This window comes from Chaetodon auriga, chromosome 10, assembly GCF_051107435.1.
Source record: "Chaetodon auriga isolate fChaAug3 chromosome 10, fChaAug3.hap1, whole genome shotgun sequence".
Classification (NCBI taxonomy): domain Eukaryota; kingdom Metazoa; phylum Chordata; class Actinopteri; order Chaetodontiformes; family Chaetodontidae; genus Chaetodon; species Chaetodon auriga.
This window is the reverse complement of record NC_135083.1, coordinates 3,079,015-3,105,318: the sequence shown is the minus strand read 5'-3', so window position 1 is coordinate 3,105,318 and position 26,304 is coordinate 3,079,015. Positions and strand designations below refer to the sequence as shown.

At 45.0% G+C, this 26,304-nt stretch overlaps 1 protein-coding gene across 5 annotated transcripts; it reads right to left on the bottom strand.

Moving 5' to 3' along the window:
• Nucleotides 1-98: 98 nt before the first annotated feature.
• Nucleotides 99-24,988, bottom strand: agap2 (ArfGAP with GTPase domain, ankyrin repeat and PH domain 2). 5 transcript variants are annotated; one of them, XM_076740668.1, is made up of 19 exons: nucleotides 24,755-24,988; nucleotides 12,468-12,526; nucleotides 11,541-11,628; nucleotides 11,231-11,316; nucleotides 10,950-11,085; nucleotides 9,484-9,618; nucleotides 9,241-9,359; nucleotides 7,526-7,672; nucleotides 7,317-7,391; nucleotides 6,873-6,977; nucleotides 6,207-6,387; nucleotides 5,365-5,490; nucleotides 5,089-5,223; nucleotides 4,565-4,624; nucleotides 4,150-4,301; nucleotides 3,619-3,709; nucleotides 3,215-3,437; nucleotides 2,376-2,655; nucleotides 99-1,400 (listed from the first exon to the last, which is right to left on the bottom strand). In XM_076740668.1, the coding sequence occupies exons 1-19, from the start codon at nucleotides 24,915-24,917 to the stop codon at nucleotides 1,194-1,196; spliced, it is 2,568 nt and encodes an 855-aa protein (XP_076596783.1). In that variant the 5' UTR covers nucleotides 24,918-24,988; the 3' UTR covers nucleotides 99-1,193. The 5 variants fall into 5 exon arrangements, with proteins under 5 accessions (XP_076596783.1, XP_076596780.1, XP_076596785.1 ...); XM_076740665.1 differs by lacking the exon at nucleotides 24,755-24,988 and adding an exon at nucleotides 16,684-18,960; XM_076740670.1 differs by lacking the exon at nucleotides 4,565-4,624.
• Nucleotides 24,989-26,304: the final 1,316 nt, after the last annotated feature.

The following is a 26,304-nucleotide window of genomic DNA, read 5'->3' as shown; positions in this document are numbered from 1 at the left end:
CCCTGTAGCCACGCTGCTAACACGGCTAAAAACACGCTGTAGAACAGCCAAATGATGCTTAAAGACGCAAATACAAAATAAAACACAACAAGTGATGGTGATAATGCTAATTAAAAAAAGTTTATTTTATGCCGGTAACCATTTCTTTTAGCTCATGAGGGATTCACACGACCCACAAAAAGTGTCTGAAGTAACTGCGACACCTGCGACTCTTCATACTTCACTGTAAACTCATGGGATAGACCTACACAACAGTAACATGAATGTCAATAACGTCATAGTCTTTATGCGGTCGTCTGGCCATCCCAAATAAAACAAATAGCCACATGTTTACACACATAAAAGCATTTTCTTTACTGGTTGATGCTTTTACGACATGTAAGAAATTAAAAGAGACAATGAAAAAACAAACATGTCTTCAAAACTACCAGTAGAAATCATTTACAAAATTGAGTCTTTGATTTTTCAGTTGTGTCTTTGTTACAGTTTAACATTAAGCATGTAGTATAGTTACATTTACAGTATATTAAAACGTCATATCTTTGACCTGTGAGAGTAACACTGACATATTTCATATTCCAAACCATTCATTTTTCTAGTCTAAGCAGAATTATCTCAGCTGATTCTTCACTGAAAAACAGTTTATATTGGCCAAACTGACCTTTATACTGCTGCGACAGGCACACAGAACTAACAACATGACATACTGTAGGTTTTATTCGTAAAGCCAAAGGAAATAATTGCTGTTTTGGTCCAGTCACAACAACTCTGAATGAAAGCAGCACCCTCTCGATGCATTGATTCTCTCACACCAGCGGCCAAACAGTCATCCGACACAGTTCGCCCTAAAACTTGTTGCTTTTCATCATCATAGCTGGATTATTGCACTTCTTGTGGAGGAAGTGAAACTGAAGCAGTTGGAGTGTCTGCTCTAAAATTACAGAAGACGGCTACAAAGATCTACTCGTTTTAAAATGAGGTCAACAACAACACAGTATTTCAGCAATATATCTGTCATCAACAAATCCAATGAATATTGCTTTTAAGTTGTTTGATATGTTGTTCAGTCTTCAGAAACAAATTTTTAAATCATTAGCACTATGATATAGTCCTGCAGCGGCCCTCTGCAGAGTCAGCACGTTTGAAAAGGTTTCTCATCTCGAGGAGTCCTCCTGTGCGGTAGCGTCCTCGCGCTACGACACGCGCTTCCTGGAGCTGGTCCGGCCCAGGCTGGCGGTGCTGGACCGGCGGGAGAGGACGGGCGTGGCAGTGGGGGGGGACGTCTCGTTGGGACAGCCATGTTGGAGCAAAATATCAATGCAGCCTTTGCTCGCTGTTTTTCTGGCAATCCTCATGGCTGTCTGGCCTTGGCTGTCTTTCGCTTTCACATCAATTCCGTACTGCGGGCAGACAGACAGGCATGACATTTAGCTTATTTATAGATTAAATGTCGATTCAAAGCAGAACCGTGTGTGCAGTGAAATGAAGCTCTTGGCAATTAAAACATGTGCAGCAACGTCTCTGCAAAACTCAAGAACACCAACCAGCAAAGAGGAGGTAACCAAGGCCTCAGGAGGCCACTGCAGGTCAGATGCTTTCCAAAGTTGACTAATTGCAATCTTGTTATGAAATCTGCAACATTTAAGTACAATATGAGCTAATAAGGCGAGAGCTGCATCTTTCACTGATCTTGTGTCTTGTACAGTCGAGGGGCCCTGCATCAAAATCTATATTATCCGAGTTTGTATTGAGCTCAGGTGGAGCTAAATCTATGAAGCACTGGAGGTCTGGTTTGTGCCTGAGTCTCTGGAGTTATGAAGCTCTTTGACCGTGAAGTTGGAGGAACTATGGAAACCACAGGAACTAAAGTAAGACCTAAACCAAGAACCAGAAGTCTCTTTCCTGTTTGTGTTTCCACCGCATGTGAAGACCTGCGTAGGTCAGGCGGCTCAGACCGATGACTCATTGAAAAAGAGGAAACAACAGCACAGAGATGTGTTGTCATTCTGTGCCTTTACTGCTGCGTGATGTTATTAAGGAACATTTCATTTCACCAAATTTGGAGATACAAGGTTTTCATTGGACAGGAAGGGAATGAAAAATTGTAACCTGAAAAGTAACTAGTACCTAAAGCTGTCAGACAAATGTAGTGGAGTAAAACTTTGCCTCTGATGTGGTGGAGCAGAGGTATAAAGCTGCATAAAATGGAAATACCCAAGTGCAGTACAAGTACCTTGAATTTGTAGTTAAGTACAGTACTTAGATGTACTTAGTTATATTCCACCAGTGTCTAACCCCTCTGCCCTGTACAGTCAGGTTTCTTGCAGGCTTTAAATCATGATGAGTCAAAGAAGGACAGCACAAATCATACGCACCCAGATGAGCAGCTGGGTCATGACCACGTCTCCCAGCTGACAGGCGGCGTGCAGGGCCGTGCGAGGCGGCGAGGTCGCCCCGGCCAGTTGAGCGTTGATCTGGTCCTTGGTGCTGTGGGCCAGAAGGAGCAGCAGCCTGGGCAGATCCCTCTCAGTCACCGCAGACAGCAGCCACACCGGCATGCTGTCCTCTGGAAGCCCGGAGCCCGAGGGCGGCTGCAGAGCGGCCACAAACGCCCGCTGTTCGTACTTAGCACGGATCCACGACTCCCTCTCCTCGCTTGTAAAACAGACACACAGGAGATCCGGTCACTGACAGGAGCACGTGTGATTGGACGAGAGTCAGCTCCCGAAACATACTCGGGGATTTCTTCTAAGCAGTTTATAAGCGATTAATCAATGGTGTATAATGTAGTTGTGGACATGTTGATTAAATCCTGTGAGACAGTGTAAGAACAGAGATGCTGGTGAAAGTGCAGGAGGATTCGAGTAAGTTTAGTCGTGATGAAACCTCATAGCTCAACACGCCCGTGAATGATTCGTACATGCGTATGAATATTCAATAAGTAAGGATTTATTCATGTGTGTAATCATATAATATTAAATATGATTACAGCTATCAAGTGATTACAAGTTATCAATAATTCATGAACTGTTAACATCAGTTATAGATGATTCATAAGAGAAGTTTAAATTGGTGGCAAATACATAAACAAACCCTTGAAAATGTCCTAATATCTGCTTAAAGCTTTGTTACAGTGTGTTTACTGACTGACCCAGTTGATTTTAATACTGTTCAGGTGAGGGTCAGGGTAACTGTTGTGATGGGTTGTACCCACCGGGTTGCATTAGGTGTGGGTTTGGTTCTGCCGTGGGTGTAGCTCTCCCAGATGCTGTTGGCCATGTGGTTTCCGATGGCAGCCAGGACTTGCGTGAGCTCCCCGGGCCAGTCGTCCAGATCCAGAGAGCGAACGCGGGACAGGTGAGTCCCCAGGTTTCGATGGATGCCTGAGCACTCGATGCAGATCAGCGCGCCCAGGTTGAGACTGGCCCAGGTGGGATCTGCAGGGCAGGAGAAGGGGGACCGGTTACAGGAGGTACACCCGTAATGAACGAATCAGTCAAAACAAACCGTGTGTAAAGTGTGTCGCCACCGCGGGCTGTGGACGGTGCATGAAAGCAGAATTATTCTCCAGAGGAAATCAGCAGCTGCAGGGAAAGACGCCGACATTTAAGAACTCACTTGGAGCTTCGCAGTCCACACACAGACTGTTGCCCTTGGCGTTGCGGATGGCCTGCAGCGCTACAGCTTCGCTCTGACTGCTCCTCCGAGCCTGGAGAAAACACACACACAAACAAACAGACTGAAGCAGTTTATCTGTCCACACAGTTACTTATATTACAAGAACAAATGGCCTTCGAAATCCATCTTGGCCTGTGTGAGTGCTTAGATTACGACACATAATTACATTGCATCATGTGTACTGATTATATATATTGGTAACTTGGTGATGTAGTAAACACTTGCAGGGCCAGACAACAGTAGCTGGTGAGCTAACTGCTAATATGCTAGCCAGCTGGAACATGTGAGTGCGAGTCATTCAACGACAGTTTTATTGACCACTCTAATATATATATATAAAAAAAACTTGTCAGTTAGCAAGCTCATTAGCTCAGTCGCTAACAGGGCATTAGGACATAGACGATGAGCTTCTTGCTCATAGCAAGAAGCTGATGGGAAAACATGTTTTTGGGGCCTTTAAAGTGGGTGTACCTTGTTTCTGCCGCTCTCACAGGACTGCAGGCTGGCCAGGATCTGGCTCTCTATGGCCGACACCCACGAGTCCCTGTCCTCCAGGCTCTGAGCCTCGAAGTGCCACGTCTGCCCGGTGAACGACACGATGATGAAGTCTGCATTCTCTTCCTCTGCAAGTGAAAAGGAAGCAGAATAAGCTCAAGACAACTATTTCACCATGGATTAACATAATGGACATTGTGAAGTACAAAAAACAAATGCAAAACAACACAGATGAGGAGTTTGATGGAGGGTGAGAACAGAAACATCTCGGGGTTATTATGATGAAAACAAGTCAACTGTCAGGCACATGGAAGAGGAAACAGACAGAGGAAAGACACTGTATGTAAATCAGAGCACAAGCCGATTCAGCTCCATCACCCTCTCTTGTTACCTGTCTTATTAATGTTTCTCAAGCTACCAAAGCTCTTTAACTTCCACATTTTGCGTTTGGCTGCAGAGCGAGAGATAAGCACAGGGAGAGGAAAAAGAGAAACAGAGAGAGACAAGTACAAGCGTCAAGAAAAGGCTTTTAAGAGACATTCTGAGGAAGACAAACACCTTCACTAATCTACATCCTCACAGAGGAGGCAGGGGCAGATGATAGAGGCATAAGAACAAGGAAAGCTGCGTAGGAATGTGTAAATAATGTGAATATGTAAGAGGAACCTGCACGACTCAAAAGCTGCCACTGAAAGCATTCTTTAATGTTTTAATCATGTATTCATTTTCTAGTTATTTATTATGAAAACTCTGCTGATCTTCCTGTTAATACTTGTTATCATTCACTGTAGTACTTGTGCATTTATATATTTGTACAGTTGACAAAAAAAAGTCTTTTTATCACATTGTGAGCAGCAGCAGTTGTATTTCGTGCAAAGAACACTTCCTGAAACTCAAATCTCTGCCTTAATTTACCTTCAGCCTGCCCGACGGCTGCGTCTCCTTTCTGATTCATGCTCTTCTTCCTCCTGTTCTTCTTCCTGTCGCTCATGGGAGATGACTGGCCGGCGTCTTTTCCAGAGAAAGGACCGGCTGCCCCTTCAAGGGCATCTGACATGTGGTGCAACAGAATTAAAGCAAAATAATGAATCATGCAGCATATGTATGACAGCAGCTGTGTGCAGTCTCTGCAGGGTTTGTAATACCCAAAGTGTTTTTTCACTGAAAGGTTTTTAATTCCCGCGTACGTACCGACACTTTGTGCTTTGGTGGACAATGAGGAGGGGCAGCGTTGAAGTCCTCGCTCTCCTCCTTGAGGCGACAAACCACCAGAGCGGTCATCAACCACGGAGAGGGTGGCGGGACACAGCTGAGGAACTGACAGCGAGAGAGGACGTGAAGGTTTACACTCAGTTCATCGTATTTATGTGACGTGCGGGAGCGAAATTCTGTGTTATTTTAAAAAAGCAATGCAACATGAACATACCGCACTCAGTCGTGGATCAAATATACAGATTATTTACTTAAGTAAACATAGTAATACCACTCTATAGAAATACTGCATTTGAAGTAAAGTCTTGCATTTAAATTTTTACTTCAGCAAAAGTGCAAAAGTACAATATTAGCAACAAATTGTATTAAAAGTCAAAGTACTCATGATGCACAATATTTTCTGCTACTATGTCATCAGATTATTAAAGCATTAACATGTAATTGTACTTGAATGTTGTAGCTGGTCAAGGCAGAGCTAATTAACTGCTTCATATACTTTAGTAATTTAATTTCTAACAATGCATCATATTTTACAAGATAAGTATAACATAATAAGTAACTAGTAATTACAGCTGTTAAATGAATGTAATGGAGCAAAAAGTACAACACTCCCCTCTGAAATGATGTGGAGTACAAGTAGCATAAAACGGAAATACTCAGGTAAAATAAAAAAACCTCAGAATTGTACTCCACCTGATAGATGACCTGTTTTTAAAGATTCATTTCTTCAGCAGGAACCGAAGGGTTCGAGGCTGAGAGCCTCAGACGAGTCGGGAAGCATTTTGAGCCGAACTCACACACTGCAGGGTCTTTTCGTGTACCTGTACTGGTGTTATCAGCGGCCGTCAGCTCCTTGCTCAGCCCGTTAACTCCAGGTACAGAGGCGGGGGGGACAGGTGAGGGGCCCGCGGGAGCCACGGCTCGTGGGGGACGTTTCCCAGGAACTTTAACTGTCACACGCAGCAGGTCGATTTCCTTTCCGTGGATATTCTGTGTGTAGTCCTGAAACCGACAACACATCATTGAGCTACAATTAGGCTACATGTTAGCATTTACAATCTGACAGCTGTAGCTAATTAAGCTAATGTTAGCTTCATGAGTTGGCTAACAACGCCGCCTCATAAGCTGACATTACCTTTATTCACCTACTTAGTTTATAAACTTGGACAACCAGGAGGGGAACCAGGAGGAAGCTGTTTTGAATTTTCTGTCCCTATTTTTCATATTTTTTCCTTTAAGGTGGACAAAAGTTCCTTCACCAACTGAACAAATATTGAATCACTCTGCCAATAATAAGCAAAAGTTTCACAGCAATTATTGGTCTGATTAAGACAAATGTGGCCTGTATTCACAGCCACTGAAGCTGAAACTGTGGTGAAATCTAAGACGCTGCAGCTAAGCTCTCACAGTGAAAACTCTCTCGGCCATTTGCTGAACCCTCCCTGTGTTTTCCTGCTCTATTGATCAGCCTTGTGGTGTTCTCTTACGCTGGAGCTGGAGTGGTACGACAGCGTGCCGTTGTTGGACAGGGTGACGTATTTCTTCTTCCACTCCTTGTTGAGCGAGCTCCCGCTTCTCTTCCACAGGATGCTCTGTCAAAAACAACCAAGGTCACTGCACTCGCAAAACAAACAGATCTGCCTAAATTTAGAGTCGACTCAACAGAGACGATCTCCTCAAAGTGTAAAGAGCGGCCCGACAACAACAGCTGAAAACACAATATTAATAGATCACCCTTGAGAAAGGTTGAAAGGATGAAACAAATGTTTTTTGTGCTGCTTATGTAAGATGAATAAACACATTTCTGCTCCCACCTTGTTGCTGAAGAGGGAGATGCTACAAATTATTGTGCTGCAAAGCAAACCAAATACGTCAAACGCGCCATTGAAAATTCAGTTTACTTCTTGTGCTGCTTGTAATGTTGACCAAACCTGTTTGATGGGAGCACCCCGGGCGCCGCTCAGGTCTCCTTTACCATCAGCAGCCTTCTTATCCGGGTCCCGGTTCTGGAACGAACCAGCAAACGTGTTAAAAAAGAGCAGAGGATTTAAGCCGAGGTGGAGATGAATGGAGGGAAATGATAGTGAGAGATGACAGGAAACTAAAAGGTGTGAGACAGCGGCAGTTGGCGACAACTGACCTTGAAGAGGGAGGGCCGCCTGGGGATGCTCTTCAGGGAACGGGAGCTGCCTCCTCCCTCTCCCTGTGCAACCCGCAGATCTCTGTGACTGACCACAGGGGTGGAGGGGAGGGAGTAGGCGTAGCCGCTACTCGGGCCATTACTGGCCTGGAGGAGGAGCGGGGCGGGGGAGGACGGTGGGGTCAGGAGGTCAGGTTGCAAGAGGGAGATGGAATGGAGGCGCGAGGGAAGAGATGGAGAGAGTGAGAATGAGCTGAAAGATGAAAAACTGGTGAAACAGATTTGTAAAAAGTGGGTGATGATCGACAGCATGAATTTTTCAGTCGTCGGTCTTTGTGAAGACGGGAGTGTGATGCTGGGATGGATGTGGGGGAAGTGATGAACGGCCTCGGAGATGGCATTGAAAATTACATTTCAGTTTGATAGATGATTTCAACTTTATAATGTATGTAACTCCTCCTCAGATGAGAGCTTAACCATCAGACCTGCCCGGAGAGAGCTCGTCATCCTCACTGTGAATCTGAAAAGTCCTCACGTTTTCAGAAATGTATACACGTATTCTTCTCAGAGGAATGCCTTTTCCAAGAGGTACTTTTGTCTTTTTATTCATGAATTTGGATATATGTAGACAGAAGTGGGCTATTTTGGCAACAGGAGAGCGTCAGGAACACTAAAACACTGAGCAGAAGAATAAAAAATGCTCAGCCAAAGTCAAAAAATACTTTAATTTTGAAGAAAACACCCGCATGGCAACAGCAGAACACTTTCATCTGTGTCCTATTTTTATCAGGTCTTATGTAATATCTGTCTAGACTGGAGAAAGATTGTGTTTACCCAAACAGAGGAACGATAACAACTGCTAAAGAAGTTTCACACCTGAACGCGTTCGCAGTCGGCGCTCGTGCATTTCTGAAAGCTGCGGCTCGTGATGAAGGAGGATTTCAAATCGACGGGCTTGATCTTTAAAAAACTGAGCGTTTTTTTCCTCCTTCCATCAGAGCCTGAGAAATATTTCCATGTGTGAATCAGTGCAAAACTGTGCTGTTACATAGCCTGCAGCAGGAGACATGTGAGGGGAGGTGTGACTGGATGTGCAGCTCAGCTGTCCAATCAGCTTCTTGACGTCTGAACAGAGTTTATTCAGGATAAAGAAATGATTGGATCTGATTTATTTTGTAATAATGAAAACGTTTTTTTCAGTCTGTGTTTGCTGGGAATAAGGAGCAGTCAGCTGATGACAAAAACCTAAACTGTGTAACTAAAAGCTGTTTGAAAGTAAATAAAATATGCAGTTTAATAGCTGGGGTGGAAGAAATATTCAGATCTTTTAATTAAAAGTAGTAAATTACTGCAGTGTTGAAAATACTGTGTTGCAACAGCATCAAAATATGATTAAATTCCAATTAGTGAAAGTGCTCGTTTTAATCATTTTATATATTTATGATGGTATTTGTTAATTTTTATTTTGCACTAATAATCTAAATCTGCAAAGAATCTAATGTTGGCAAATAAATGGAGTTAAAATACTCAAGTTAAGTACAAAACAGTACTTAAATACAGCATATAGTAAATATACTGAGTTACAGTCCACCACTGCATAGCAGTATGAAGTATATAACATTGCTGTATTTGTCTGCTGAAGAGGTTTTTCATGTGTACTGGTGCCTATAATGGCCAAGTGTTCATCATGAGGCAGATATAAAAGGATTCCGTACCTGGCTGGGGAACGATGCTGATCCAGGTGTGGAGCCTCCAGAGTGACTGGGAGAGTTGGGCAGAGACTTGCAGGCCTGCAGCGCCGCCTGCTTCTTCTGAGCTACAATCTTCTGGGCAGCTGGAAAAAAACACACAGCGGCCATTAAACCGTTTCACTCAGCTGACCACCAGCGATAATCAGTGACCACACAGACGTTTCTCCTCAAGGCGAATCAGCGCAAAGCGAGTTTCGCTCAGCTCACCCTCTGAGAACACTCGGTCCACGTTGAACCCGTAGGTGGCGCAGGTCTCGTAAAACAACGAGTGACGCACATCAATGCACAGCTGCCTGGCTCTCTGATCCTCGATCACACGGGGGTTGGTGCTGCTGATTTTATCTGGAAGAAGACGCAGGCTTGTAGTTTGATTCTAGGCAGATTCTTCTCTTTATTGATGAGTATGACGCTCATTTTCTTGATTAATCCATCAATTCTTTTCTTGCTTCACACAACACACTCAAACCTAAAAATGGTCAATTTATTATTGTCCAGTATGTGAGGAAGAAAAGCAGCAATTTGGGGATTTGTTTTTGCTTGAAGAATGACTGAATCGACTGACCAGTTTCCTAATAATCACTAATCATGCTGCTTCATTTATAGGACATAATGTCCAAAATGTCTGAGATAATGTCCTGGTCTGAAGTTACTCAGTCATTACTCTTTCGATCCCATCATGCCGGCTGTGTGTCTTAGTCACTTTTAGCTGGTTAATCTGTTTTTCACTTAAATCTACCAGCAGTGCACAGCCTTGGTGTCCACTTTAGATCCACAGCTGCAGCTTCAGTGAGACGTTTTGTCTGCTATGATACCGACAGAGAGCTAACGTTTAGACTGCGGCACAGCAAAGTGGGTCTCACATTCCAGACAACACCGAATTAACCAGATTTCCTAGAGCCACTTTTCTCTCCTATCAAATTAGTTTGAGAAGAAGCAGAGTTAATGCTGCACCTCAATTTCCTGGATATTATTAGATATGAACTGATGCAGTACGCTTTGGTTTAGAGGCCATTTTGGAGAACTGAAAAGTCAAAAGAACCCTGCAAGTTGTGACTGAACTTTACATTTTCAGTGTTGTTGTTCAACTCATTGGACTAATTATCTAACTTCAGTCCACTTCACTCACATTCGTGAGGCAGCGCTGAAACTTGTGCTTTTAAGCTGAAGCAGCGTAAAATGTTTGGCAGTGCACTGTGTTTAGTCTTTCTCCACAGCGCTGACACAGTGCAACATAATTATCATTCTGGTATGGAGGTGAAAAAAACAATCACAGTCGTCTTGGGCAGCACTTAGCTCAGGATGCAGCCCTTGCAAAATAGTGTCGGAGCGTGACTTGTTTTGGTGGAACATTTGCATGCAGAAGAAAAGGTAACAGCTGCTAGCTTGTTTACACTCATACCAACAGCAACCAGGTGAGCTTCTCTCACTATTTTCAGCACAGATCAGCATGTAGGTTGATAGCTCAGAGTTTGTTGTCGTTTCCTGTAGCGGCAGATTTTGAAAATGATAACATGCAGATAGTGGAACGTGGAGGAGAAAGCAGCCAGTAGCAGGCATCTCCACACCTTTCTTCATCAGGTGAGTCAGACTAACTGTGTCTGACATCACTCTAACTGTTCTGTTTCTGTGTCCCAGAGTATGTAAAACTACACGGCTGTGATTGACCTGCTGACCTTGGGTGCCGACCACAATGACTGGGATGTCTGTGCGGTGCGCGCTGAGCTGGCTGTAGAGCTGGTAGAGCTCCTGGAAGCTGGCCTCGTTCTCCAGACTGAAGACCAGGATCACAGCGTCGACCCAGCTGCTGAACTGCAGGGGGAGGAGGATGATGGATGATGGATGATGGATGAGGAAGTCTGCAGGTATTTCAGTTTTGCATGCTAACTACTGTCTCTCTCTCTCTCACACACACACACACACACACACACACACACACACACACACAAAGAGGCACCTGTGCATCAGGTGGTCCAGCTTCTTCCCGAATCAGTAATAAATGACTCTGTCCGTCCACGAGCACTTCCTTCTTATACCTGCCACCTGACAAGGACAGTGACAGACATGTTATTCAGCAGCTGGTGGCAGACGGAGGATGAAGCCACATCACACACCAGGCAGCACAAAATATGCTCACACATCCCTGCAGCTGCAAAACAATCACAAATGAAACTGAGCAGCAAGACAATAACAAGAAGACAGATTGTTATCTGTAAAGCACAAACTCTTTCCGACCAGCATTAAAAGATGTACTTTATGTTTCTTACCATCTGGCTTCTCAAGTGCAGCATAACTGCCTGTGATGTATTTGTTCACCAGCGCTGACTTGCCACTTTTCAGACTTCCCAGAATGCCCTGAGAGAAGGAGGGAAATACAATACCGTGAGGTTCATTCAGGGTGAGTGTGAACGCACGATCGTGGTAAAATGCATCAGATATAACTCTCAGAATGAATTAAGACACAAACTTTTAGTTCCTCCAGTGACATTTTTTTTAGTTCCTTTCAGTCACTTTAATCTGTCAGCAGAGCATGAATTTCTATCTCCACCTGCTTCTCCTTCACTGTTCTTGTCATCCATGTGTTGACATACAGTGAACAGTAAGTAAGAGGAAGAGGAAGAGGAAGTATTCGGTAGCATCATCACATTATAAAAGTACTTCATTACAAGTGAAAGTCCTGCATTAAAAAAATAAAAATACATCACCAAAATCAAAAGTAAAACTGCATATAATGGCCTGTTTACTAGGCACAGCTATAGAGCTTTATCTCTGTTTTCTTTATGAAGCTCAGGAGGCTTTGAACTGAACATTATATTCAGAGGTGTTTCTAATTTTCTGTCCATCCCATTTAACACCTCTATGACAGCGACACAAACTGATATTATAGGCATGATGAAAGCAGGCTTAATGGAAGAACAGCTGTATTGAATTAGTTTGGATTGTACAGGTGTACCTAATAAAATGGCCACCCAGTGTATATCTTCTTATAAAATCATAATTATAGCAACATTTCAATGGTGCATTTGGTCAATATGGAGAAAACTGTAATAACTTTATAAAATTCAAACAATGTGAGTTTTTGGGTAATCCTGATAAAATGAGAGAACTCTTACAGCAACATTTCTAATAAATAATTAAGGAGTAAATCCTGTGTTTCTGGTGCAGGTGTGTGTGTGTGTACACTGTGGTCTCACCAGTCTCAGCTCTGGGATGGATCTGCTCAGGGTCCACTCCTGGCTGTTGGCAATATTTACTAGAGAGAGACAGACAGAGACAAAGAGTCAGACAGGCAGAGACACGGAGAGAGATTCATCATTTTGATCCTGTACGGTAAAAAGGGCAGCCATCATAACGGCCTATGGGAGAGCCATAAATCACACAGCTGCCGTGTGACTGGTCGCCATAAGCACATGTGTGGCCTGGCAGGTCGTCTTAATGAATATAACCTTTAAGTCGCAGCAGGGGACCCAACAAGGTGCAGCCACACCACTCGTTATCCACTTTGCTCCCCTTGTGCCGTAAGTGACGGACAGCTGTGTGGTGAGTTACTGTGGCCTTTACTTTCAGGTCAGCTGCCAATCAAACATTCAAAGACTCTTCTGTGGATCTGAGCAGCATCACCCCTCTGAACTGAGATGAACTGGGGAAATAATTTTTTTGATTAACCGTTTAACCTTTTGACTGTGAAATATGACGTGCTTGCGGCAAAACAGTGAGTGTTATTTGTGTGTGTGTGTGTGTTGAAGAAACCACATGAACGTTTGCGTAGACACACACATGCACGTACAGTACAGAGGGGTTGGGTTGCACACAGCTGTGCCAGTGTCCCTACTGGGCAAAAGAGGTGGCATGCCCTCAATGTGATGTGACGCTCACACCCAAACACCCATCTGCAGCTTCAGAGGGATGCGAGCAGAGAAAGAGCCTGAGGTGAAACTAAAACCCATTCAGAGACAGAAAAAACATCCACTCAGGAGCCGGCTGATTAGGTACAGCTAGCTAAAAGCAGTGCAGTCTAATACAGCCATCCTGCAGTAAATTCTACCTTCATGATGGTTGTAATGTTCACTTTTCAGCAGTTTTAGGGCGGTGTTGATTCAGCTGTATGAGCGTTGTGGAGGCTGCAGTCTGTGGTGCAGCTGAGTTGTATATGTTGCTTTACACCAGCCTTTCCCGAATTAGGGTCATGACCCAAAATGGGATTACTGGGCCGCCAATTGAGAGAGTGAAATGCACAATAATGCTATGATATGATACATGAATTAATCTACAGAAGAAGAGAGGACTCCGCACGCAGTCGTAGAACTGGAGTCACATCCAGTGAGTACATGTCTCTTCTGCTTTTCTGCTGGCTTGTTCAGGACAGACACTGTGTGCCTGTGTGTCAGTAATAAAAGCTTAAAAAATGAAAAAAACTGGACAGACGTCTCCAAAGGAAGCATTCACAGCATCGGGGCGAGTCAAAGGAATTTATCTGTGCAAAGAAGAGACTTTCAAGAGACAGTGTTTTGACAGTGGAAAAGGAAGTCAGCCATGCGTTTCTTTGTACAGCGTGTGAACTCGTGTGTCGTGTGTGTGTGTGTGTGTGTGTGTGTGTTAGCTGGTGACTGGTGTGTCGCTGACTAGCTAATCAGTGTTAGCCGCAACTGACATGCTGACATTATGACCCCGACTCACTGGTTTGTCCCTGATGTGGATTACGCAGCAGAGCGCATCTGTTCAACAGTGTGTTGGTGGAAGACTCATTAATGTGTGTGTGTGCTTGTATTAATTAAATGTGTGTCAGTTTTTATGATGGACTAATGTGTGTGTGACTAATGTGGTGGTGACAAGTGAGAGGTTTTATATGCATATACAGTATTATTATTATCGCCTATACGTTTTAAATTCATGGTTTGTTATCAGTACTTTATAAATGTGGACATATTTTTGTAAATTTGGGGAAAATTCAGGGAGATTTCTCTTTTGGATCTCAAGCTAAATAAGTTTGGGAACCCCTGCTTTATACTAACAACTGAAGTACATTCAGGACTGTTGTATTAGACCACATTAGCTTTAGCTCGGCGTACCTGATAAACTGGCACCTGAGTGCACATCAGAACAAGTCTTCAACCATGCCAGCAGCTCTGAGGCTGCCCAGCGCCACTATGAGCTATATGCTAACGTCAACAAGCTAACATGCTCACAGCGACCAAGTGAACTGTGCTGATGTTTAGCAGACGTAATCTTTATTTTAGTATGTTAGCATGCTAACATTTTCTAACTCAAACTAACTGATGATGACTGAATATCATTTTGCAGGAGTATAAGGTTCGGACAAATTAAATTTTTGACCGGGTGATGGCGCTACTGTGGATGAAAAGTCAGGAGATCACCAAAGTCATTAAGATTCATCATCTGGGGACCTTGAATGTCTGTACGTTTTATGCCAGTTCATCCAGCAGGTGTTGAGATATTTAACTGGATAACTGAAAATGTTGACATGGTGCTCCAGGAGTCAGAGGGCGAGCGCAGTCAGTAGCATTCGGACCAGGCCCTGAACACACCACAAAACACTGATTCAGAGACAGAAAAAACACAGATCAGAAAATACACAAGAGCCAAAGGAATAAAACAGAGAGAGACAACAGAGGAGAGCAGGAGGTTTTGGCAGACTTGGCTGACAGATATAGTGCCGCCATCCTGGGTGTGAATGTGTGATTTGTCCTTCAAAGACAGATGATGATTAAACTCGAGCCTGGTTCTAAATCTACAGAGCGTCCAGGCCAGCAGCGCACAGATGCAGCCGGCGATGATGTGCTTCAGATGAGGAAAAAAGGAGCTTACATACGAGCTGCTGCTGCAGGCAGCTCCCTGGGAAAAAGGGCAACTCCTACCACACAAACAGACACACACAGTCTTTGTGTGTCTTTGTCTGTCTTCCTGACTCAAAGCTCTCTTTACGGCCTGCTCGTGTTGCCAAAAGTGATCAGACAGTGTGATCCTTCTGCTGCTTCCACACACATATTTCAACAGAAAGCCAATTATCCACGCTCCCCGATCCAAACCAATCATGTGTGATCCGCTGCAGCCCCCAAATGTGGCCTGTAGCTCGCATCCAAAACTGACAATTCTCCAACTTAATTCTGTTTTGGGATTTTTGTCAGAATCCTCTCAGCCTGTGTCAACGCATGGTCACACACACACACACACACACACACACACACACACACACACACACACACACACACACACACACACCTCCTCCACCCCTCTGTTTCATCAGACCTCTGTAGCAGCAGCAGAAGCAGCAGTCCTGCCGGTTGCCATGGCAACACTTCCTCCTGCCCCGATTATGCGCGTGTGTGCGTGTACGTGCGCGTACGTGCGTGTGCGGATGTGCAGTCGGCAGGGCTGGTGTCACTACTTGAGTGAATCCAAAAGTGTGAATACACAATGAGTGAATGAATACATAAAACACGCGCGCGCGCATGCACACGCGCGCGCACACTCCCGCTGGCTGACACTCGCTCTTTCTTTGGGCAAACATGTTTGTGAAAGAGACGCACTGTTGAACGCTGCGGCCGTCGACACGCGGCGCAGAGGAAAGAGCAGCGATGGCAGCACACAACAGGCGACCCTACACCTTAACATGCCACACGGTTCCCTTCGACACGATGGAATTTACACCGAGACAAAGAGTGAGAGGGAAGGGAAAAAAATCCCCGTGTAGTGGCAGAACATGGAGTGGGTGGAATATCAAAGACCGGATTAGAAATGTTCGCGATTGGCTGTGGATCCACACTTCCCTTTTTGACGTGGGTGAACAAATATCGCCTCATGTCTTTCCCTCTTTCCAACCACTTCAGCTGCGTGGAAATAAAGCCGAGGCAGAAATCAACTGGAGGGGCGCATCAGCCCCTCTCCCCTTCGGCTTCATTATGAGATTTAAACCCATGCTGGGGACGCTGCTTAAGTGTGTGTGGTGTGTGTGTGTGTGTGTGTGTGTGTGTGTGTGTGTGAGTGCAGAGATTACCCCTCCAGCGGTGTGAAATCTGCCCGCTCTGAGGGGAATTAGATTAAGACTGTCCAAGATGATTCTATTGTCACTTCTCAGATCAAAGAACTTCATCTGTCATCAATTTGTAGTTGCACATGGCTTTGGGAAAATGTCCCCGGGCACGTGACGGTATTATAGCCTGTGAATGTATTCTGTGTGGGGTTCTTGGAAAAGCTCAACCCCACCCACACTCAGTTTAAAGGATGCCTGTGCACAGATGAAAGGGTCACACTCTGATTATTGTTTGGCAGTGAACTGCAGACAGGAGTGTCTGTGATAATGGTTTGTTGTCATGGATGTAGTCAACACCAAGGATGGATTTAGAGCTGAGGAGGTGACAGTGATGGCATGTGTGTGCTGTGACCTCCTACCTTCCTCCTCGCTGGAGTCTCTCTGTATATAGACAGGAGGCGCTGTGGAGGATGACCCTGCTGTCCCCGAACTGCTCTTTGTGAAAATGCCGCTGATGAACTTGAGCATCTTCCTGTCTTTAGCTGAGCCTCGTTGGCCCTGCTGGGCCTGCTGAGCCTCCCTGGCCAGGCCCAGGTCTTCGGAGAGGCTGTTCAGGTCACTGTTATCCAGCGTGCGGCTTTTACCTTTGCGTGCCGGTTTGGAGGCCTGGGTAGGGGGCGCGGGCAGGGAGGCCGAACCTGTCTTTAGTCTCTCCTTCCTGGGGATGTCTCTCATCACTGCAGCCATGCCAGCTCCAATCTCCAGAGGTATTCCAGGTTGAGCTTCATCCCGCAGGTCCCTCCACCCATCAGGCCTGCTCGCCTCGGCCCACGAGGCCCTACAGGGGCCTGGTGAGCGCGTCGGCATGCGGCAGTCCTTGCGGTCCAGGCTCTGCGCCGAGGTAGGGCTGCGTTCCCTGCCCTCCCTGGAGTCGCGACCTCGGGTGGCTGCGCTGCTGTGAGACTTCAGCAGGCTCACAGGACGCTGTCCCACCGGGCGGATAGGGAGGCTGGTCCTGGTTGGGGTGCGGCTGGGCTCCAGCCCCTCCGTTGGTGGTGTTGTGGTCAGCGAGGGTGACGTGCATTGCTTTGCCTCCGGGGTGGAAAGTGTCTTCTCGACTCGTGTTAAATCGATCTCTGCAGACTTCGTCTTCTGGGTTGAGACTCTCTCAGCAGGTAAGGGGATTGAGAGGTCGCATGGAGGCTTGTCACTCCCTGTACTCGAGACATCACCGGTGGAGGGCGGTTTATCTTTCAGAGGGCTGATGGGTTTTCTCTCTCCATCTTTGAATTCATTGGTTAACTCACCCCCTTTCAAAATAGCAGCATCCTCAGCCCTTTGTGGTTGTCCTAAATCCACTCCAGCTCCATTCTCAGTCTGACCAGGAGCTTCACCTTCAGCCTCCGCTCTCGGCCCGGCCTCTTCTCCCGCCCTTCCTCCCGGCCTGGCCTCCACCTCACTCCCCTGGGTGCTGTTCTTGGCCTCCCTTCCATTCTCCTCCACAGCCTCTACCTTGACCAGGGTGAGGGAGATGAGGTAGGTGGTGCGTTGCTGCAGGGCGCCGCCTCCGCTCATGTGGTCAGGCTTCAGTAGACACACGGCAGATGAATGAATCCAGACAGAGCAACATGAACAACTGACAGTTTGCCAGCGTGTTGGGATTGGAAAGAATCTGACAGCAGGACTGTGACAAAAAACTTACATGGAGGGAGATTAAGTTTCTCCTCAGAAGATACAACAGCAGAGGGGCTGCTGGTTTCATCCATCCCCCAAATCCCTATTTCTTTGTTTCGGATTTTAATTTCAGTCACGGATTTCTTCTCTGACTGCAATTTTCATTGCTCTTGGATACAGAAAAGAAATCCACTCTTCCTGACAACCTTCAGCACACTGTGGGTGCAGTCCAATCAGCTCTTTTGTTCCTAGAAAACACCCAATTAAAATCTGTCCACTGCATATATTTGCAGCTACTGAGGCAAATAAATCTTCATTATTGTGTCTGATGCCTCATTCCTGATGCTAATTATTTGCTCGACCTTGTTTTTATGTGCAGCACCTCATCTCATATGTTGCTCAGTCCATCCTCTTCACTTCATTGAATTCAGAATAACAACTGCCCCGCATCATACGTCATCAAGGATGTGATCAACAGCAGCTGTAACCTGAAAAGGTAAAGTCTTTAAAAATGCATCAGTGTCACCCTAAAGGAGCGGGGCACAGTACACCCAGAGCTGTATGCAGTCCGGTCCAGATCATGGGCTCTCAGTGCAAGCCACACATGTGTGTTGACAGCGGCGTCCATTCAGAGAACGCGGCAGCAGGAAGGCAGGCAGCCTCGCGGAGACGCACGGGAAGGACATTGATGAAGGCTGAAGGGGATCGGGAGGAGAAGCCAACCGAAGCCTGGGCGGATATGTGGAGATGCATGACCGAGCCAGGGCGCGTCCGGCCATCCCGCCCCTCTCGCTGTCTCCCGGGCAGCCTGCGTCCTCTGAGCGCATCAGGCGTTGAGCATGACAACACAGCACCGGCACACAGGAGGCGCCGAGGCGAGTCACCGCTCAAACAGCTCCCCGGCTGCCTCTGAAGCCTTCCGATAGAGACACCGTCGCACAGGTTCAGCGAGTCCAATCACACACACGCACGCACACACACACACCCTCATACATGCACAGCTCTGCGCCCTCACACTCTGCGTTTCTCTCTCCTCCTCTCACAAACACACTGATAGGAATCTCCGATGTCCCTCCCTCTACATGCCCCTCCTAGTTCCAACAGGCAATCCATGCAATGCAGAAGGACCCTGCTCCTCTTCCTCTTTCCCTCCTTTATTTCCTCTGTCACTGCTTCTCCTGCTGCTCCTCTCAGCCTGTGCAGGGTCCCTGCTCTTTATTGCTCATCCCTCCCATCCCCATCCCCTCCCGTCCATCGTTCTCTCCCTGCGTGTCGGAGAGAAGGAGGAGGAGGAGGAGGAGGAGGGGGAGGCAGCGGATAACGGGTGGTGGTGAGGCAGCAGCGCACACAGGAGCGGGACCTGCTAAATGAGGGGAGACCGCAGGAGAAAATATCAGCGGTGGGGAGAGAGAGGAAGCAGGGAGAGGTGAAAAAAGATGGATGCATGTTTGTGGAGGGTAGAAGACACTCGGGCTGGTGGTCTGCTCCCCGTCTCATTTATACAGCTGCCACAATAGTTCCATCAAAATCATCCATCTGCCTTCAGCTGCCTATTCGTGTGTGTGTGTGTGTGTGTGTGTGTGTGTGTGTGTGTGTGTGTGTGTGTGTGTGTGTGTGTTCTCTGTGTGGCTCCTCCTCAGTAGGAGGCTTGGCTTGTTTGTTGCTAAGGTGTTACAATCTTCCTGGCTCTGGTGGCACAATCATCTCCTCCATGTCCTTCCTCCTCCTCCTCCTCCCCCTTTGGTACATTCTGTATCGCAATCGCTCCCAGGATCTCTATCAAAATGGTGTTTCTCTGTGTGAGGGTTTCATTCTCTCTCTCTCTCTCTCTCTCTCTCTCTCTCTCTCTCTCTCTCTGTGTGTGTGTGTGTGTGTGTGTGTGTGTGTGTGTGTGTGTGTGTGTGTGTGTGGCGTACATGTGAGTGAAAGAGATTTCCCGTGAGTGTATTGATCTGTAGTCTATTGCCTACTATGGCATGTGTTCATTAGCACAAGTGGGCTCACAGCATGAACCAAGCAATAGCGTGAGAGGATGAGAGCATATTGGACATCAATAGCTGGACCACAGATGCAAAATAAACAAATAAATAATTAAAAGAAACACACACACACACACACACACACACACACACACTGTTATGTCTGTGTAAATAAAACAAATGTATTAAACATAGTGGCCATTTTTCCATTTGATGAAATATGTGAAAAAATTTTCTTTATGTCCTTTTAAAGATGCTTCTGTGATTAAAAAAAAGCCTGTTTGCAACAGAAATTGTGTGAAATCCAACTAATAAAATGCCATCATTTTCATTATTGATTAATCTGCAGATTATTATCTTGATTGATCAATTAATCATTCTACATCACTCATTGGATGTCCGAGCAACAGTCAAAAACCCGAAGACCCAATTTACTGTAATTTAAGACGAAAATAAACTCAGCAAATTCTCACATTTAAGAAGCTGAAACCATAAACAAAATGTGACATTTTATTCTTGAATCTGTGATCAAAAGATTTATCGATAGTTGCAGATTGATTTTGTCAATCATCTAATTGATGAATCGTTTTTATAATATAGGCCAAAATACTTTGTAATTGCATTTGTGTGCAGCAACAAAAACACTGCAGGGAACCCGATCACACATCCATCACTTGAGTTATTACCCTGTGTAATTTCATGTTAATTGGTCTCTGATTAAAAAAATATCCTTGATGTGAAATCAGAGGCCTTTACCCACAGTGCATCACTCTCAGCCTCCCACCATCATCTCATAAAACACGATCTGACTGTCCACCTGCTCAGCCCGCTCCCCCTCCCCTCCACAGTCAGTGAGAGGGCAATAACTACTCTCACTGAATACAAAAGACCTCTGACAACCGCCTTTGGCTCAAGGGGAAAACGCACGACCCGAGAGCATCGGCGACCGCAGCCTCCAACGCAGAAGAAGAGCCATGCATGAAAGAAGCCTCAGACAGGAAGAGATGAGCTGCTTTTCAAAAATCCAAACACATGTTCAGGGGAGTGACGTTAGGCGTGTGTAAAATCCATTTTTAACAAGTGCCAGGATGTGACATGCCCGTGTGAGTTAAAGTGCACGTCAGGTTGCTGCAGTTTGAAGCGCCGCACGGTGAATCTGATTATTCTGAAATTGACACCTGCGTAAACCGCAGAAGATTAGGTTGTCTTCAGGCTTTTTAGAAAACACCCTGCTTCTCATTCTCTGTGTGAAGAGACTCACATGCATGCAGACAAAGCTGAACTCAACACACATACACTGACACCCATGGGCGGCTGCTGTCAGATGGACGCTGGCCAAGGGCAGTGGTCATGCTGGGTGATTTTTCATTTCTCCTTCACTGTGAGCTGTCCTCTCTGTCTTTCCCTTTTTCAATCTCCCCCTCTGCTGCCATGCTGCAGTGAACACTGTACCAGTCATATTCACATTTAAATGTCTTCATTTAGCTCCACCTCACCCCTTTTCTCCCTCTCCATCTCTTTCGTCTTCTCACCTCCCATCCTTTCCCTGGCATCAGTCGACCACATCCCACTCGCTTATTAAGTGAGAGAGGTGGGCTCTCTTTTTAGCACCAGTGAACTCTACAATCACGGATCCAGGCCCCACAGAGGATACGCTGCCTTTGATCCTCACTACAGTGCCGACACTAAAGCAGCCTAATTATACAAAAAAAACTTCAACTGAATGTGTTTACACATAGGGGATGCCGTTCAGAGTGTTTCAAGATCTGCCATCATCCTAAAAAGACCTCAAAGTTCACCAAAATCCATCGGGGGCTGACTGACCTTCAGTTCACAAAGAGTGGAGTAAGAACAACGGCCTGAAACGTAAGCGATATTTCACGAGGTTATTCCACCCAGTCTGACCTCAAAGTTTCCAATTTATGCTGCTTTATACTACAATTACATTACATTTGAGAGTGAAATCTTGATTTTTACTGCATTTATTTAACTATTGTGTTTCCTGTGAATACAAAACACATGATGGACTTACTAAATAGGAAGCGTTATTATAGGTTAGAGGTCTCACATGCCCACACAGGTGTTTTCAGTTATGTGTCTGATTAGACCTGCTCAGGTTTCAGTTGTGCTATGCTGGTGGGAGAAGTGTTGAGATCTTTTACTGAAGAAAAAGTGTCAATAGCACATGAGTATTCGACTCAAGTACAAGTCTTGCATTCATATTTTTATACTTAAGCAGAACATGACAAGTGACCCAGCCTTTCACTGGAAACCAAAGAACCTGCAGGTCAGATAAACTGGGAACATGCTTTTAAAACTTGCTGCTGATTTTATTGATAAACCCTCAACAAACACCTTTAAAGTGGGGGACCCTGAATCATTTAACAACTGTAGGTCCTTGAGGGATTGGTAAATGATCAACTGAGGGAGTTCCTGAGTGCTAATAATATTCTTTCAGTGAACCAGTCTGGTTTCAAGAAACAACACAGCATGAGTGGGTAGTGACACTTCACAAGTAACACACACGAGTAAAACAGTATTTTTTAAGGACCCTTTTTTAAACTCTACTTCTTCTCTTCACTCAAATATATTTTTGAACCAGTAATCTACTTTTACTTCTCTACGTTTTTCATTTGTACCGTCATTATAACCAGTCTACTCTAAATGTGGGGATTGAGTTTTCAGACTGAGAGCGTGAGGAGAACCTCTGCTGCAGGAAGTAACAGAAGCACCACCTGTCTTTTGACCACGATGCAAATGATGACGGAGCAACACTCAGAATAAGAGGCAGCTTCCAGCGACAGTTCGTGGCCACATCTGGCCTCACTTTTTATATCACAATCTAAAAAGACAACAGTGACATGGTGAAGTGTTTGCTGTGCCTCCTGACAAATCTCCGTTTTTAAAACAGATTTCACTTCTTCTAACTATCAAAAGCACATTGAAACAAGTTGCACATACTGTAGAGGAGAATGTGGTTAGCTGGCTAACGTTAGCATTGTTATTTTTTCATCTGTAAGATTAATCTGTGATGTCATGATGATGACATCCTGTAGCCAGTGGTCTGTTGTTGTGCTTTTGAAACATAATGTCAACTTCTGCATTAACGTTACTTTCATACGTTTCAACATTTTATCCACAGGTGCTGTTTCTTCATTATTTTGCACTGGCCTGCACACCCTTAAAACACTTTTACTCAAGTATAGATTTGCAGTTCTCTACCCAGCAGTGCAAGTAAGAACCATTACAGCATCCCTACAAGATATCACTGAGTCACTGGATCACCGAAAACATGCTGCTCTTTTTATTGATCTCCCAAAGGCCTTCAGTACAGGTGACCATCTTATCATGAGGCAACACCTGCTGGTGTCTGACCAGGCTGTTGGCTGATTTAAAATGTGGTGAAGGGTTTACTAAAGCTGCTTCCTTGGCTTGACCTTCTTCTGTTGGGATGCCTCCTCCTCCTCCTCCTCCTTCTCCTCCCTTCCTTGTGTCTCTCTGTGTTTTTTCCCTTTCCTTTATGTCTTGTGAGTCCTCTCCTTGTGGTTATTCCTGTCTGTGTGTTTAGACTGGGCGGTCCCTCCTCAGTCATGTTTCACCTACACCTGATCCTCATGCCAGTCAGCCACCACAGCTGCAGCCAATCCACTAATCACCAGCCAGAGGATAAATACCCGGATCTCCTCACCAGCCTTTGTCAGGCTGTTGTACTTATCAGCCATGTCTCAGTCATTGGATCACCCAGTGCTTAGTTATTTGCTCAATGTTTTGCTTGTCTTCCCTTGTGTCAAAACAAAAATTACCGTATTTCCCTCTGAAATGTAGAAGTATAACCTAGAACAAAAAGCAAATACTCCAGCAAACTACAAGCACCCCAAAATTGTACTTAAGTACAGTACTTAAATAAATGCACTTTGTTATTTTCCATCAATGGTGAACAATCGTATTGTTGTGTATAACATAAAAACGATTATCTCTCAGAACCTCTGAGGTTCCATCCTTTAATACTCTGAAAAGGGGCAATTTGCACAGTATTTGATACTTGAGGTGTACAAGTAGAATTTTATAAGCAGGACATGATCTTATATCAGAATATTTTTACACTGTGGTATTTCTTCCACCTGTCGACCTCACATGTGCTGCTTCTACACACAAACATTGCAGATAAGAACAAAGAGCTCAGCGGGTTTGGCAGGGACACATTGTGTCACATTAACAAGAAACGATGGGAAGTGCACATATGAGGAAATGATGTAAAACTCATCAGGTTCACATGTAAAGGCCCTGTTTGTCTGAAAGGAAGTGGCTTTGAGGGCAGTTACAGATTGGCAGACAGGAAGTAGGCCGCACAGCAGGTTTCATCCTGCTGCCATGGCGATGGCTGCTGAGGGATGTTGCCATTGGTTGCCCGTGTCCAGAGGCTGACTGATAAGTAAATGCCACTACATACCAGACGCCAGGAGGTGAATCTTTGCCCTCAGAGTGAAATGAGAATGAAAATGAACATCGACGGAGGAACTCTTCCCCAGAAAAGACGCACTGACTGACACAGGAAGCACAGAGGAAGATATCAATCACCTACGCGATCATGTTCCCCCACACCCTGTGACTAATGCTGACAAAAAGAATAACCGAACTCACTTTGAAGTCTGCATTTCTGATTTTTCCATCTGTCTATCACTTCAAGAAATGCATTAAGCATCTTGAAGATCCGACCATGCAGCAGATTCTAATACCTGTCAGTAAGAAGTTTAGCTTACAGGTAATGTGCTGCTTTCGTCCTGAACTACAACAAGCAAAAGTCCATCACAAAGATTGTCAGGAAGGATGAGCTTACCTTGAATGCTGTGGAGGTAAACTTTAAGGCCTGAGCGCAGCTGTTGATCCTCGACTCTTTCAAACTGCTTGGAAAGTCTGTTGATTGCACTCTGGAGAGATTCATACCTCTTGACCTCTGCTTTTATTGCAGTGGAGTTCACTGATTTACTGTTGCTGTTCATCCTGACACATGGATCTGTTGTAAACTGAAGCAAGGTGCTCGCTTCAGCCCATTTGAACTCCCGGCCGTTTGTTCCACAGGATGAACACGAACTTAAGACACAGCAGAAGAAGAAAAAGAAGCTCGGCGGCAGCTCGGCGTGTCTCTCGCTCTCTCTCTCTCTCTTTCTAGACCACAGAAGTCAGCTCACAACGACTGTCTCAGTTTCCTCTGCAGGTTTGAACTGAACTGAAGAATTCACTTCCGTATTTTAAACCATGCTATTCTTCTCTATAGGGCAGCTCTCACTGCTGTGGTGGCCGCACCACTGAAAAGGCTGCTAATTTACATAACACGCTCAACTGCCACTAGAAAGGAAACAATAATATGAAAACATTCAAATTTATAACGCTGCAATCACATTTAATGTGTTTTTGTCACATGTTGGCTCTTAGTAGACTGCCTTAATGTGAAGTATCCACTGCTGTCAGGCATATTGGCCATACACAGAGGATCAGACCACATGATAACTCTACATTGATGCATACAGTATTTGCACGGTTCCCTAATCTGTGACCGTTATGTACAGATAAGATAAGATAAGATAAGATAAGATAAGATATACCTTAATTAGTCCCACAGTGGGGAAATTTCAGGTATTACAGCAGCAAAGTGCAAAAAATAGAGGGCATCAGTACAGTTATCAGCACATACAGTCAAATGTGCCAAAAGTGTTAAATGATGTTTTGACCACTACTGGGACCAGTCGTTGATAACACCATTCTTCTTTAAACTACCGATCCTACTGTCACCCACACAAAGAGCAGACACTCTGCAGCTTGATCCAGCCTTATATCTACATATCTGCTTAGGCTAACCTTCCTTGGCTAGCCCTCATGCCTTGATTTCAATACCTGACAGAGAAGTCAGCCCACCATCATGGCTTATCAAGCCACATTTAGCTTATTCAACAAATAATCACTGATTAGCAAACTTTCCATGGATCATGAATCTGACCTTCAGTGTTACTTATATATGTTAGTTATGAGTTATATTCATTTCTATCAATAGCATCACAGCTAGCTAATGTCATCCACTAAGACCATGCAGAGCTACAAAGCATAAACTTCAACACAACATCACTAGCTAACATATCAGCTAACTGCATGCAAGCTAACAACTAGCTACCAACATGCTATGCTAACTAGCATTTTGTTAGCTGTTGTGTAACTTGTAGCACACAGCCTTTACCACCAAACAAACCAAATTATCTTCCTCAGCTAACTCACTTTAGCAAGCATCCGCCAACAACAACTAGCTAACAACATGTAGCCTACGCAGTGGCTTATTTTTACATGATACGTGCATATCATAGTTAGATCAATCCATACTGTAGAGTTTATAGTTCA